This window comes from Plasmodium malariae (assembly GCF_900090045.1).
Source record: "Plasmodium malariae genome assembly, chromosome: 9".
NCBI classification, from domain to species: domain Eukaryota; phylum Apicomplexa; class Aconoidasida; order Haemosporida; family Plasmodiidae; genus Plasmodium; species Plasmodium malariae.
The window spans coordinates 1960343-1974497 of record NC_041783.1 but is presented as its reverse complement, the minus strand read 5'-3'; the positions used below and the strand labels follow the sequence as shown (position 1 = coordinate 1974497).

General features: G+C 29.2%; 1 protein-coding gene across 1 annotated transcript; it reads right to left on the bottom strand.

Moving 5' to 3' along the window:
* Positions 1 to 1434: 1434 nt before the first annotated feature.
* Positions 1435 to 12432, bottom strand: PmUG01_09050100 (conserved Plasmodium protein, unknown function; the record flags this gene model as incomplete). Its single annotated transcript, XM_029005208.1, has 1 exon — positions 1435 to 12432. The coding sequence occupies one exon, from the start codon at positions 12430 to 12432 to the stop codon at positions 1435 to 1437; it is 10998 nt and encodes a 3665-aa protein (XP_028861821.1).
* Between the last annotated feature and the right edge of the window lie 1723 nt (positions 12433 to 14155).

The window sequence follows — 14155 nt, the reverse complement described above, 5'->3', positions numbered from 1 at the left end:
CCCAAAAGGCTCAAGCTCTCGTCCCTTTTGTATGTCCACAAAAAATTTTAGTAAAAAGCCCTTACAAGTTTACATTAAAATATACAAAAAGTGGCCATGTTCAAATGATTGAGTATAAACGATGGTCTAAATTGGTAAGTATTATTTGTTTTTTTGTTATCTTGTTATTTTGTTCCTTTTATCTTTTCTTTTCTTTTCTTTCCTTTTTTTTTTTTCTTCTTTGATAACATGTATAACACGATAAGTTTGCACTTACCAACAAAAAAAAAAAATAAACAATAAAATAAATGTTTTTGGAACATTTGAATTAAGTAAAGAATTTTATATACAGTGAAACTAAAAACTCGGTTTTAAAATAGTTCCAAAGTATTTTATCTATTTTTTATTTTATATTAGGTGTATTTTTCATTCATTTTAAGTTTATTTTTCATTCATTTTATGTATATTTTTCGTTCATTTTATGTATATTTTTCGTTCATTTTATGTGTATTTTTCATTCATTTTATGTGTATTTTTCATTCATTTTATGTATATTTTTAATATAATTTATGTTAATTTTTCATATATTATGTGTATTTTTCATATATTTTATGTTTATTTTTTTTTTTAATTTTCCCATTATCATTACAATAAATTTCTCATAAAATGCTGCAGTATTCTGCAGCGTCATAAAGTGAAATATAGGATCAAATATAGTAGCTCTTTTTTTTTTTTTTTTTTGGTATTATTCTCAGAAAGAATTCTCTAAATATATAATTAAGCTTAACTGTAATATCTCCAGATAATTGTAAATATGAGAAGGTTATAATTAGCTACTCTTTTATTATTACCGTAATTTTTACATTTATCTAACTGAACAATCTGTTTTATTCCTTACCTTGTTTTTAGTCTAACTTCATATGTAGGGTATTTATTTATTTACTGTAGTTAGCGCTCACATGTGTATAATTCTCCACGCAGGTGTATACATATATACATCCATATATATACGCATATGGATTACATATGTGGTCATATATGTGTATATATTAAAATTGATTTATGGATCTGTAATGCTACATTCCTTATGCATAAAATTATGCTTATGATAACACTTCAGAAGAGTTATTATTATTTTTTTTTTAATATAACCCAGTATATTAACTAATAATAAAAATACAAATATTTAAAAATAAAAAATAAAAAATAAAAAAAATTCATCAAAATGTAGAACATTTAACGTAACAGCAATTTAATTTTTAAGTGCTATGCGGAAAATTTTTTGCGTAAATGGGTTTGAAGTGCGTACTTACGTATATTTCTATCGGTACACATATATATATATATACATCATAACACACATATATATAATGCATATATATATATATGTATTCACGTATGTACAAATGCCCAAGACAAACTTACATACCTTTTATATTCATGTTTCTTATTATATTAATGACTATCATAAAAATATGCATCATATTCCTTTTCCAAATAATCTTTGTCGTACTTGTTCTTATCTTGTGCTTCATAATGCTGGCTTCTTTTATTTCGTGCTTCCATGTACTGATTATTATTAGTATGACCTAATTTATGCTGAAACGTATTACAACCATATTTTTTATGTTCATTATAACTAGTATTTTTTAAGTAATCCTTCTGTTTTTCACTGATAGAAGCAGAAGATCTCTTACATATTTCTTCTTCCGAGATCCCTTCATCTGGGTAATTATTATAATTTTCATTTAAACTGGTATTGCGGTTTATTTGAGGATAATTTTGAGTTAAGTTGTATTCACTATTTGTGTATTCATTGTTTGCCCCCTCACTGTTTATATTTTCACTATTTTCATTCTCATTATTTATAATGTTTATACGTTCGTTGCATATACTCTCACTGTTTACTCTTCCACTGCTTACTCTTTCACTCTTTGCTGCATCCTTATTTATATAATCCCCTCCGGACATGTTACAGTATTCTGTGCTATCCTTGGGAATGCAAGCAGCGCAATATTTTTTATTCTTTAAATGTATGCCTTTACAATTTACAGCAGTTTTAATTTTCGGAATCTGATTATCTTCTTCATACCTAATAAATACGTCACGTTCGTTAATTTGCTCATTAGGTCCCATTTCGTCGTAACGTTTGATTCTGTTAATCAGCGATGATTCACTTTGACTACTTAATGAAGATATGCTATATGAAATGTTGTTATTATGCATATTTCTTCCTTCTTTGTGTATCATCCTATAGTATGATGAAGTGGGGTTACATATTTTTTCATTCAAGCGTTCTTCCTCTTTCTTGTTTTTATTTTCCTTATTGAACTTTTTAGTTAATTCTTTTGAATTTTTGTTACGAAGTGAACATTTATCTCCTTCGCTTGAAGTGGACCCGGCTTCTAACGATTTGGTTTCTAACAACTCCGTTTCTAACGACTCTGCTTCTAACGACTCTGCTTCTAACGACTCTGCTTCTAATGCCTCTGCTTCTAACGACTCTGCTTCTAACGACTCTGCTTCTAATGCCTCTGCTTCTAACGACTCTGCTTCTAACGACTCTGCTTCTAATGCCTCTGCTTCTAACGACTCTGCTTCTAGCGACTGTACTGAATGATTCGCTTCGCTTGGACAACTCCAAAATTTGTTGACAGCGGGTGAGGTTCTTTTTCCATTGCTCTTTGTGCGTAGACTACCATCGATATGGGATTCATTGCCCAACATTTTCTTATATTTTTGAAAGTTTTTAGGTGTTTCTTCATATTTATTAGAACAGTATTTTTCTCTATTAATATCGTATATAATATTATTCAACCGTGGATTCACGATCATGTTTTTATTCTTATTTTTCATTTTTTTTTTGTATATGTGATCGCTTGACAGTGCGTGTGTTTGCTTCGCTCGGCATTTAAAGAGTATATCTTTGGACTCAGATTCGTGCCTCCCAAAATAATGAGGATCCTTGTCATTATTATTATTATCACTATCACTACCTCTACCGCTATCACTACCCCTACCGCTATCACTACCCCTACCGCTATCACTACCTCTAACACTAGAACTATAATGATAGTTACAATTTCTGTTATCATTACTGCAATTATTACTGCTGTTATTATTGCAATTACTGTTGTGGCTCCCTCTTAATTTCTTCGATATCTTAGCGAGGAATCCGGAAGAATTACGTAAATTCGACCCTTGTGCATCTGATAGGAGTTTTACCTGTCCCATACTTAACCCTCGCCTTCCTTCAGGTTTTTCCTCATATCGACGCCTACTATAATCACTAGTAACATAAGGGATTCTGGATAGTTTAATTACAGCACGGGGTACTTTACTCTGTCTTTGTTTTTCTTTTTTATATGATTGTATAAAACCTGTTATAGGTCTCAAATTTAATTTTTGAAAGTCACTTACAGCATTACTCTTAATTTTAAGCGAATTTTTACTCTTAAAAATATTATTGTTAGTTACGGGCACGTACAGATATTCATTTGGTAGAAATTTTGTAAAATACTTGTTAGTTGATGTAGTTAATGATCTATTTTTACAATTATTTCTATTTTTGTAATATTTTTCTTTAATATTTTCTTTACATTTTTCAATATTAGAAAGTAGCTTAAACTTCTCCCCGAAATCCCACCACCCTAATTTAATATTATAATTATTTGTGTCATAGTTAATACATGGGATGAGAGTTTCCTTAGGTCCACTAATGGTAGTCTTTACTCTAATCATTTCAACGTTTTTGTTACTGTTTCGTCTATCGTTATTACTCATGCTGTTGTTATTACTGCGTCTATCATTATTACTGCGTCTATCATTATTACTGCATCTATCGTTATTACTGTGTATATCGCTATTACCGGTCTTGTTATTACTGCAGCTAATTTTATTTTTTTTTTCCAAAATTTCCTTTTCTATGGAACTTTGAATTGACCTGGCATTATTTCCCCTGTTTATGAGTTCATGACCATCCATATAACCAGTGTTGCAGTATTCATAATGGAGCTTTTTTTTCCCCTCTCCTTTTTCATTATAATTTCTGTTTTTATAGCTCACGTTTATATTGCCATTCCGCTTTATCTGTGCTACATGGTTGTTTCCTGTCTTCTCAACATTTTCATAACTACCATTCGACCAGGGAACAAAATACGGATGAACATATTTTGGCTCTGAATTATCAAAATTATTATATCTCCTTAATGAGTATTCAAAAGGTATCTGTTCCTTTTGATACCTCTTATGAGATATTCCTTTTCCTTGCCATTTATTATCTTTTGATTCATTCATTTGTTTGTTTATCATATTAAGGGATATGCGAACATCAGCGTTAGGATTTTCCTCTAGGGGGACTTTTACAGCTCTCTTTGTTCTTTCCTGCACGTTCTCTGTTCCTTCTCCCCTTATTTCCACTGAACTTACTCTACGGATGCAATTCCCCTTGCGACTTATATTTGAGTCTTTTTTTTTTTTACAAGAATTATTAATTTTACTCTTGAAAGTTCTGTCAGCACGCCTCAGTGCCCTTTTCTCTATTCTGTCAGTTCTATCACGCACATGGAAAGGTATATCCAGTCCTATCTTAAAATTATTTGTATCTTCAGCACTTTCTTCATTCGCTAATATATTTTGATTCTTATATGTAATGAAATGAAAACCATTGGATGAAACCCCTGATAGCGAATTGGCACTGATATTGTCTTTATCAACCTTTTTATGATTGTTTCCCCTATTTACACTCCTATGTTTGGCCCTAACAAATTTATCATAAAAATTATATGAAGTGTTACTTGTTCTTCCACTTTGTCCTTCTTCATATATGGGAGCGTTCAATAGGTTCTTACTAACACTTGTAATCCTTTTATTTATATTATTATTTTGTTTACTATTATTGCGTGTGTTAACTAACGTGCTCGATCGACTGCCAGTGCAAGTCCTATATGTACCCCTGCTACTTACACACCTCGAATGAATGTCAGAATTTAAAATATCTTCACTAGCTTCACTGCTTTTGAGGTGCTCCAAAATAGTTGCTTCCTCTTCTTTAGTATGTAAATTTTTTAGATGTAACATACAACAATTATCAGCAGTTTCTTTTCTGTTATTTATTTTGTGTATGAAATTTTCGGAGGTATTAAAAGTCTCTTCCCGAGTTGCAGCTAATAAAATTTTTTTTTTTTCCTTTTGTTTATTAATAATATGTGCACTACTGTTATTTATAGTACTGTTCTCTTCTTTTCCTTCTAATGTATTATGTTCACGTGAATAGGCTTCATCTATTTCTTTCTCGTTGCGTTTTATATAACTATCTTGTGATGTAATATTATGGGCAATTTTTTTTCTTTTCAGAATTATGTCCGAACTGTTTATATTTTTTTCATTTAAATCAATTTCATCTAGTTTTGCTTTGGAAAATATGGACGCAAATGATTTTACATTTCCACAGCTGATGGGTGAATTATTTTTATTTTCATTATTGTTAATATTTTTATTATTATCGTTATTATTTTTATTATTATCGTTATTATTTTTATTATTATTGTTATTATTTTTATTGTTATCAATATCATTATCACTCTCATTATTATTTTTTTTATTTTTATTTTTACTTTTATTTTGTGTTTTAAAATTTTCAGACAAGTCTGAAAAAATGATGGAATTTTGTGTCCTCTTATTTTCGTCACCTATATTATAATTAGCGTTGCACTTATATTTGCTTTTAAAATTTGAGTTGACATAAAATTGTCCACAATTCTTTTGTGCATATGTATATATATTTTTTTTTTTTTTTTTTTTTTTTTTTTTTTTTTCATTATAACTGTTACTACTCCTATCACGGAATGGCTGTGCGCTATTTTTTTTATGACTCGCTGGTAACATCCTTTCAAAAAAATATTCCACATTTGTTTCTATTTCATTTTCCGCATTTAAATTGTCATTTTTTTTTGCCAATCTGTTTTTGTCTAAATTGTACGGATAACCTTTGCACACATTTTTGCTGCTATCTTTTATACCATGTTCGCCATTCAAGTAGTAGGAAGTAGAAGTATCTGTGTGCCCCTTTTTTTCACATTTTTTTATTTTAAGCATATGGTTTTTCCTAATGCACAAGCTTAACATTCTTTCTTTTAAAGGGTCTATTTTTAAAAGTTCACTCGTTATCTTTTTAAGTTTATTTTGTTTCTTTTCCTCTAAATATTTTATTTTTAAAATCATGCTTCTCACCATAGCAAACTCCCTTTCCCTGTTATTATATTTCTTTATCGAATTGCTCATAAAAGCATGTAATTTTTCTTTTTTACGTCGAATTTCAGTCAATTTCTCTTTCTCCTCTTTTACAGCCTTTTTTAGAATTCTCTCCTTGAATTTTATTTTACGAAATATGTCCTTTTTATACCTTCCTATGTTTTCATCCTCTTTACAAAGTAAAAAAAAATTATCGTCATCTTTTTCACTCTTGTATATATACTCACTTTTACAATCATCAGTTGAATATAAATGCATATTTCTGTTAAGGGAAGTTCTCTCACTTTTCATTCCTCTCTTGTCATTATATTTAGTTGTTTCTTCTTTTGTTATTATACGCTCTATATTATGAACTGCCTTAGTTTCTTTTCTACCTTTTATTATTTCCTTGTCAGTGTAAGGGGGAACCATATTTTCTTCAACAAAATATGAAGCATGAGTAGGGCCTAGTAAGCAACTATTTCTTTGAATTATATTTTTATTAATTGCATTAAAACTGTCCCTGCATGATAAGTCATTTTTTTTTTTTCCATCTCGAATATGTGCACTTTCATAATTTTTACAACTGCTAATTTTCCTAGAACAGTTCTCACCTTCAACCATATTTGAAAATTCGACGGGTGTACACACTTCTTTATAACAATGTGTAGATAATATATTTTCTTTTCTTTTCTTTCCAATTAGTAGCTTTTTCGAGGAATATTTATTCTTTGATGATGTAGAAGTCCCTGTACTATAACATTTGTCAAATAATGAATAATTATTTTGAATTTCTTTTTTTATAAAATTTCCGCGTATTTCATCAAACTGATTGGCGCATCTATTTTCATAAACAGGAAGTTTAACATTATTGTCAATAACTGTCCTATTAGTAGTGGCACAACTACAACAGTCACTGTTATTATTCTGATCCATATCCTTATAACAGATATTTGGATAACATTTTTCATCTTCAAAAGATATAGCACAATTTGGTAAATCTGTTACATAGCTGCGGGTGTTACACTCCCTCGTTTCATCCTTTGAATCGTTTAAGCTACAAATTTCATTAATCGCTCCTCTGTTCTGAATTTTTTTTTTTTTTTTTTTTAAAAAGGTGCGTTCACATTTGGGACATGTACTCCTACCCCCTATGCATTCATCACAATCGATTTTATCTTCATCAAAAATGAGAACATATTTTTCTTTCTCCTTTTTTACTTCATAATTTCCATCTTTGTCAAATGTATCTTTTAAATTTTTTGAAACCTTTCTTTTTATATTTATATCGTTCCTTGTTCTTTCCATATCTATAGTATTATTTCCCTTCATTGTTTTTTTCTCATCCCCTTTTTCATCTTCCTTAATCTCAACATTAATATTTCTCTTTCCGAGTTCTTGATATCTAGATATATTCTCAGAACAATCATTATGTTTCCTTAGCTTCTCATTTGGTGTAATTTTGTTCAACCCAGTGGTTATATGTTTATTATTATAATTATCGTGTACCTTTTTTTTTAATTGTTTTATTTCTCCCCTATTTACGTGTTCATAATTTTTTGTAATAATTTCGTGTAATAATAAAAACTTATCTGTTTGATCACTCCTATTATTATACAGGAAATTATTGTATTCGTTTAAAATACCCTTTGCAAATTTTATCTTCCTCAAAAGTTCTAAGTCGTCCCTATCTTCTTTATGCCTTTTTTTCAACAATGCTATATTATTTTTTATTAATTTCTTAATATTATTATGATAAAATTGTATACTATCATCAATTTCTTCTGTTATAATTTTGTTGCTGTCAAGCTCGCAGCTATCACAACATGGAAATGAATAATTTGAGTTAGAGTCACTGGTAGTTCCCTTATTTATGCCCTTTTTCCTATGAATGCATTCTTTCGTTTTCCCCCTTTCCTCTTCCTTTTCCTCATCCAATGTTTTGTCGAGTTCTTCTAAAAGTATTGTGCTACCACTTGCCCTACCTAGTACATAATTGCTCCTAATTTCCTCTACAACTTGGCCAATAGAATCGTCGTTTATTTTACTTGAAGAATTTTTATTTTTTGACGAAAATGAAAACACACTTTCAGGGGAGTTGTACATGTAGGTGTCTTCCCTATTATCTGCCTCTTCCTTATCATCTGCTTCTTCCTTATCATCTACTTCTTCCTTATCATCTGCTTCTTCCTCAGATTTATTCAAATATTTTCCCTTTCTGATTACACCATTGTTAGCACTACCACTCATTGCGCGAAAAAAATCGTGACTAGTGAGGGATAATCCTCCCTTTTCAGATTCACCCTCCTTTGTAATATTGGCACATTCGCATTTAATACAATTTTTACAAGCTACAGCCTCTTCCATTGTATTCATTTCCTCTCTACGTCTCTCTTCTTTCACAATTTCTACATCTACCTCTACATCTTCTACTTCTACTTCTACTTCCTTGTCCTCCAATTCCTCTTCCTTTTTATTGCATAGAATCAAATCCAGTGAACTCTTACTAATCTTAGCGCCTCCGTTCATTCCTTTTCCACCTTCACATGTAACGCAATCACCTTTTTGAAAAAAAAAAAGACGCTTTTTTTTCTCTTCTTCATTCTGATAACTACTAATAAAAAGAGAAGAGCTTCCTTTGTTGTCGCTATTTTCTTTTCGGTCTTCAAGTAATTCGTTAGTAATCCAATTTGAATTGTCAGTTTTCTTTTTTGATTTATTGTCCTTAAAATAATCATCATTACTAAGCATAGTTTCACTCACAGAGGAGTAGTTTCTTCTATAATTTTCCTTGGAGGCATTGAACGAATTATGTACATAGTACATGTGTGACGATGGCTCGACTGATTTATAAATTTCATCCTTCTCTTTTCCATCTGAAATGCAAGAAGTTAAGCAGCTTTTTGAATTCATAATGTCCTTGTATCCATTCGTATTTTCCTCTAATTTATTATCTTTATAACTATTTAGAGATAAATGTGAAATGTAATCTTCTTTGTTTTTCTCTCCATTTTTTATACCTATGTCTTCACCATCGAATTTGTATGCACTAGATGAGCAACGACTTTTTTCCCTATCGCAAACATTAATCAAAATGCAATTTTTTTTTTCATTCGATGGGTGTATTTTGTTTCTTTCACTTGGAAGTAATTTCTTCTTTAATTTATTAACATCCCTTTTTTTTTCTTTTTCATATTGCTCCTCCATGTAATCCTTTGATTGTTCTACTTGCTTCGCACTCCTTTTTCCCCTCTGCTTCTTTATCACTCGCTTTTCCCTTTCATTTTCACCTCTTATAATTTCATTCTGATACTCGCTCCTCTCTCTCTCTATAAGAACCCTTTTACATTTACCACTGTTTTTTTTTTCCTCATCTCCTAAGCATTTTTCCACTTGATCGAATATGATATTTGCTCTGTTGTCCACTTTCTTCTTTCCTTTTTTTAAATCTAAATCTAATGAAGAAATGCTTTTCAAAAGTTCTCTATTTTTTTTAATGTTATTTAGAAATTTTGCTACGCTACGAGCGCTATCAGAGCTACCATCTTTTTCATCAGAACAGCTAGCTGATTTCTGCGAACAAACCATACCCAGAGTATTAGTGAAAACAAACTTTTTCCCACTCTTTTTATTACTTATATAGCTGTTAACAAAATCCTTCTTCCCCGTCATAGTGTCATTGAACACATGTTCACATTTTAAATCGTTCTTCCATACGTTAATATTTTTATCAAAAATTTTTTTTTCTCTCTCTTTCTCTTTTTCGTTCTCTATTTTCTTCTCTTTCTCTTTTTTTTTCTCTTTCCCTTTTTCGTTCTCTATTTTCTTCTCTTTCTCTTTTTTTTTCTCTTTCCCTTTTTCGTTCTCTATTTTTTTGTCTTTCCCTTTTTCTTCCTCTTTCTCCTTCCTATTGTTTTCTCTTAATGCATTCTTTAAGCAGAAGGGATTTATATTGTGATCATCAATTTTTGAAAATACATGTACTGATTTCCCCTCGTCTTGAAGAAACAAATTCATCGCACATTTTAGCAAGTTCTCATTTGTACTATCAAAAATTTTATCGAGCTTTTTACTCTCTCTGTGCATATTTTCCTCCTTACATTTTTCATTTTTATTTCTTCTTGATTTATTATTTTCCAACGAATGTTTATATCTAGTTTGTAAAACATCGTCATATTTAACATTATTACTTTCTTCCTCACTATATATATGATTATATTCATGATTCTTTATAATCTTTTTATCATACTTTCCTGTGTAATACTTATTCGTTGCATACCGGTTGAAAGAGTATATATCACTTCTTTTATCCTTACTAAACAAGTTTACGTTTAAATGAACCTTGTCATCACACTGTATGTCGCTTTTTATATTCATGTGCACAAGCTTTTCTTCAACTTTATCTTGAGTATCCTGTACATGTACATGTATTTTGTATTTTCCTGTCTCCTCTTCTTGCATATACTTCTTTGACACATCATCAATACTAATTTTTTTGATATCTCCAAATTTGTTACTATTTCTTTTTGCTTGTGTCTTTGTTTTATTCATGCTTAAGTATTTTCTTTCTACATTTGGAGGTAGGCCTCTATTACTATCTATATCTGTGGAAAAGCTTCTAGTTATTTGATTACAACAGTCTGATCCAGACATACTTCTACAAAGATTAAGGATATTATTTATATTATTTTCAGTAGATCCGTAATGTGACTCCCTTAGTTCAGAACTACATATTATGGAAGATTTTAAAATTGCTAAAATATTCATTATATTTGCATTTCTACAATTCATATCTTTATCGAATAATTTAAACTTGCTGTAATAATTTAATAAACATTTAAACATATAGACATTTTCCTCTATTTTATAAAACTCACTTTTTGAATATTTCATCGCACCATTTAATTTAAGGAAATATTCTGACTCGTTCAGGTATTTTAAATAGGCATAAATAAATTTATTAACATTATTATATCTACTAATATTACTGGATATATATAAAAAGTTCAATTCAAAAGAAAAGAAATCCAAGGTAGAAATACACTCAGGAGACATACTTTGCTTCCATAAATAATTTTGTAAATATTTAACTATGGCTGACTTCGTTTTGTTATGATGAAAACAGGTGTTTATGTTGTTACTATTGCAATGCATTTTTTCTTTTACTCTTAAGAAAAATTCAAAAAAGTTGTACAAAAAATTGCTTCTAAACGAATCGGCATTCTTAACATTGTTAACACTAACTATGATTATTGAACCATTTTTTATATTCCCTTCATCCTTTTGACACTCCTTCCTCGATTGTACGTCGAATGCGAATATTTTGTAGGTTACTCCGCGGAATTTTCCCTTTTTTCTCTCCTTTGCTTCATTCGTTTGTTTCGCTTCGCTCGTTTCGCTCGTCTCATTTGTCTTACTCCTACCCTTTTTCCTACTTTTCATCCCCCTTCTGCTATCTCTATATAGCAATTCAAACACATGCTTAATATTCTTATGATTTAAATATATTTTTTTAACCTCATCCTCATTCCAAACACAGCTATTTCTACTTTTAGTATAACCCTTTTTGAACTTGTCCATTTTTTTGGTTTTTATAAAATCATCCAAGTTTTGAGGTGCCAGAATTGTATTCCATTCTTCTTTTATACACTCCTCCTTTTCATTAGTGCTGCTACTGTTGTTCCGTAATAGCTCGTTCTTTTTATTACCAGCAATGTCTAAATTCAAACTCATGTAGTTTAATATTTTACCTTTATTAGTGATTACCTTACCATAATTTTTTTGATCATAAATCGTCCCATACCTATCAACATCAACCATATAATTTTCAAGTAAGATATATTTTTTGAGTTTATCCGTAACCCTATTTTTTATTATTTCAAAATAGCTAAACATAATAACATATTTATAATCCACCTTCTTACAATATACTAAATCATTAATAATATAAAAAGCAATTCCTAAGGATGTATTACCTCCTAATGTTAACATATCCGAATCATTTTCATCATTATTTATTATAATAAGTAAGCTACTCACACCCGCAGATATATTCTTTACTCGTTTGTTAAATATATCATTATAAATTTTCAAATTTGATACATTTTCGTGGTAAATCTTGCTTACAACTTTTTCTTTCCTCAAGTAATGTTTTTCCTGTTCTCTGTTTTTGTCTAATTTCGATTCTGGTAAAAAACGCCCATAGCATTTTATTTTTTTCATAGCACATGTTTTCTTCTTTTTTTTTTTTTTTTCTTATTCCCGCCACACGTATTATTTATTTTTTATCTTACACTTATTTCGCTTATTTAACTGCTCTTATTTTATTTTATTTTGCTTGCTGTGGTTGGGGGGGAGAGGGTTATATATATATAAAAGTAATGTGTTTACGCATACAAACTTTGTTATGCTTTATTATTAAGATAAACAAAAAGAAAAATAATTTTCTGGAGCAATTTTATGCTTACGGTATTGTTCTTTTCTTTTTTTTTCAATTCTGAAAAAAGGTAAAGAAGAACCAACAAACAAATTTTAGAAATAAAAATAGACAAGAGTTATTAAAGGTCCTGTGATGATACGAAAACAAAAAGAGAAAAATAAAACAAAAATAAAAAAAAAGAGAGAACAGAGAAATACTATTCTTAACAAAGATTTAAACAAAACAGCCAAGTTAAAAACCACAGCAACGGGCTCCTTAAAGTTAACAAGCTCTTATTGTTGTTGCTGCTGTTGCTGATACTGCTGTAGCTATTACTGCTGTTATTCTTTTTTTATTTTTAATTTTTATTTATTATTTTTTTTTTATTTTCCCGTTTAAAAAAAAATACTAAAACACCTTATAAAAATAGTTAAGAAGTTATATTTAAAATAATCCATAGTAGTAAATGTGTATTCAACAAGGAACGGCTCTTGTTGAGAAGACAAAAATAGCTAAATATTGCTTAATGTTTTCCTGATGCGATACTGAATATAAGATTTAAGCATATTTTGCTTATTAATTAATTTATTTATTTTATATATTTTATGTATTTTATTTGCTTTATTCATTTTATTCGTTATATACGTTTTATTCGTTTTATTCGTTTTATTCACTTTATTTTTATTTCTTTTTTCCTCCCTTCATATTTCAACAATTTTTTTTTTCCATATATGCTCGAATATCTTTTATCATTAGCATATGCATTAACAATATTATTCCTTTATTCCTTTTGTTATGGAGAATATAAATTTTTGAAAGGATAAAATTTTTATTTTATTAAGCATTTTCCTACATGTATATTATTCGTTTGTTATTAGTACTTATACACGGGCTTATTTATAGAGGAAAACTTTTTTTTTTTTATTAAACTTTTTATAATTTTTTGTAATTTTTTTTTTTTTTTCTTTTTCAGAATATCCATATTAATTTTATTAATGAAGAAGATTTAGCAGATTTACAAGGAAAAGATGTCTTTTTTTGATTTATTGAAAACCTTCTAATTTGCAAAATAAAGGACTAAAAATTTTATCATTTTATAAGTATGAAATGCTATTAGGTGTTCATAAAAAAGTGGTGTACACTTATGAGTTACATTTGATGAATGTGTTATGAATAAGGAAAATATGTTGACACATTGAGGGGTAAATAAAAGGCACATATACGTACGGAAACACATATACACATTTGGGCGCACACATATATATATATATATATATATACGTGCATACATACATATAAATGCATATATGTTAATACTTAGTGCTAACAAAATGTACACTCTTTTGTTGTAAGATCTATACGAAAAGGTCGTAAAGAAACAGAACGAAAGGCTTCGTTATATTTTAAAGTGAACAATCATTCAAGCGTGATCATAATTGTATATTCAAAATAAATTTTTTCACTATAAAAAGACTAAGAAATAAAAGGGCTTCTTTACAGTATTTTATAAGATGAGGGTACAACAAA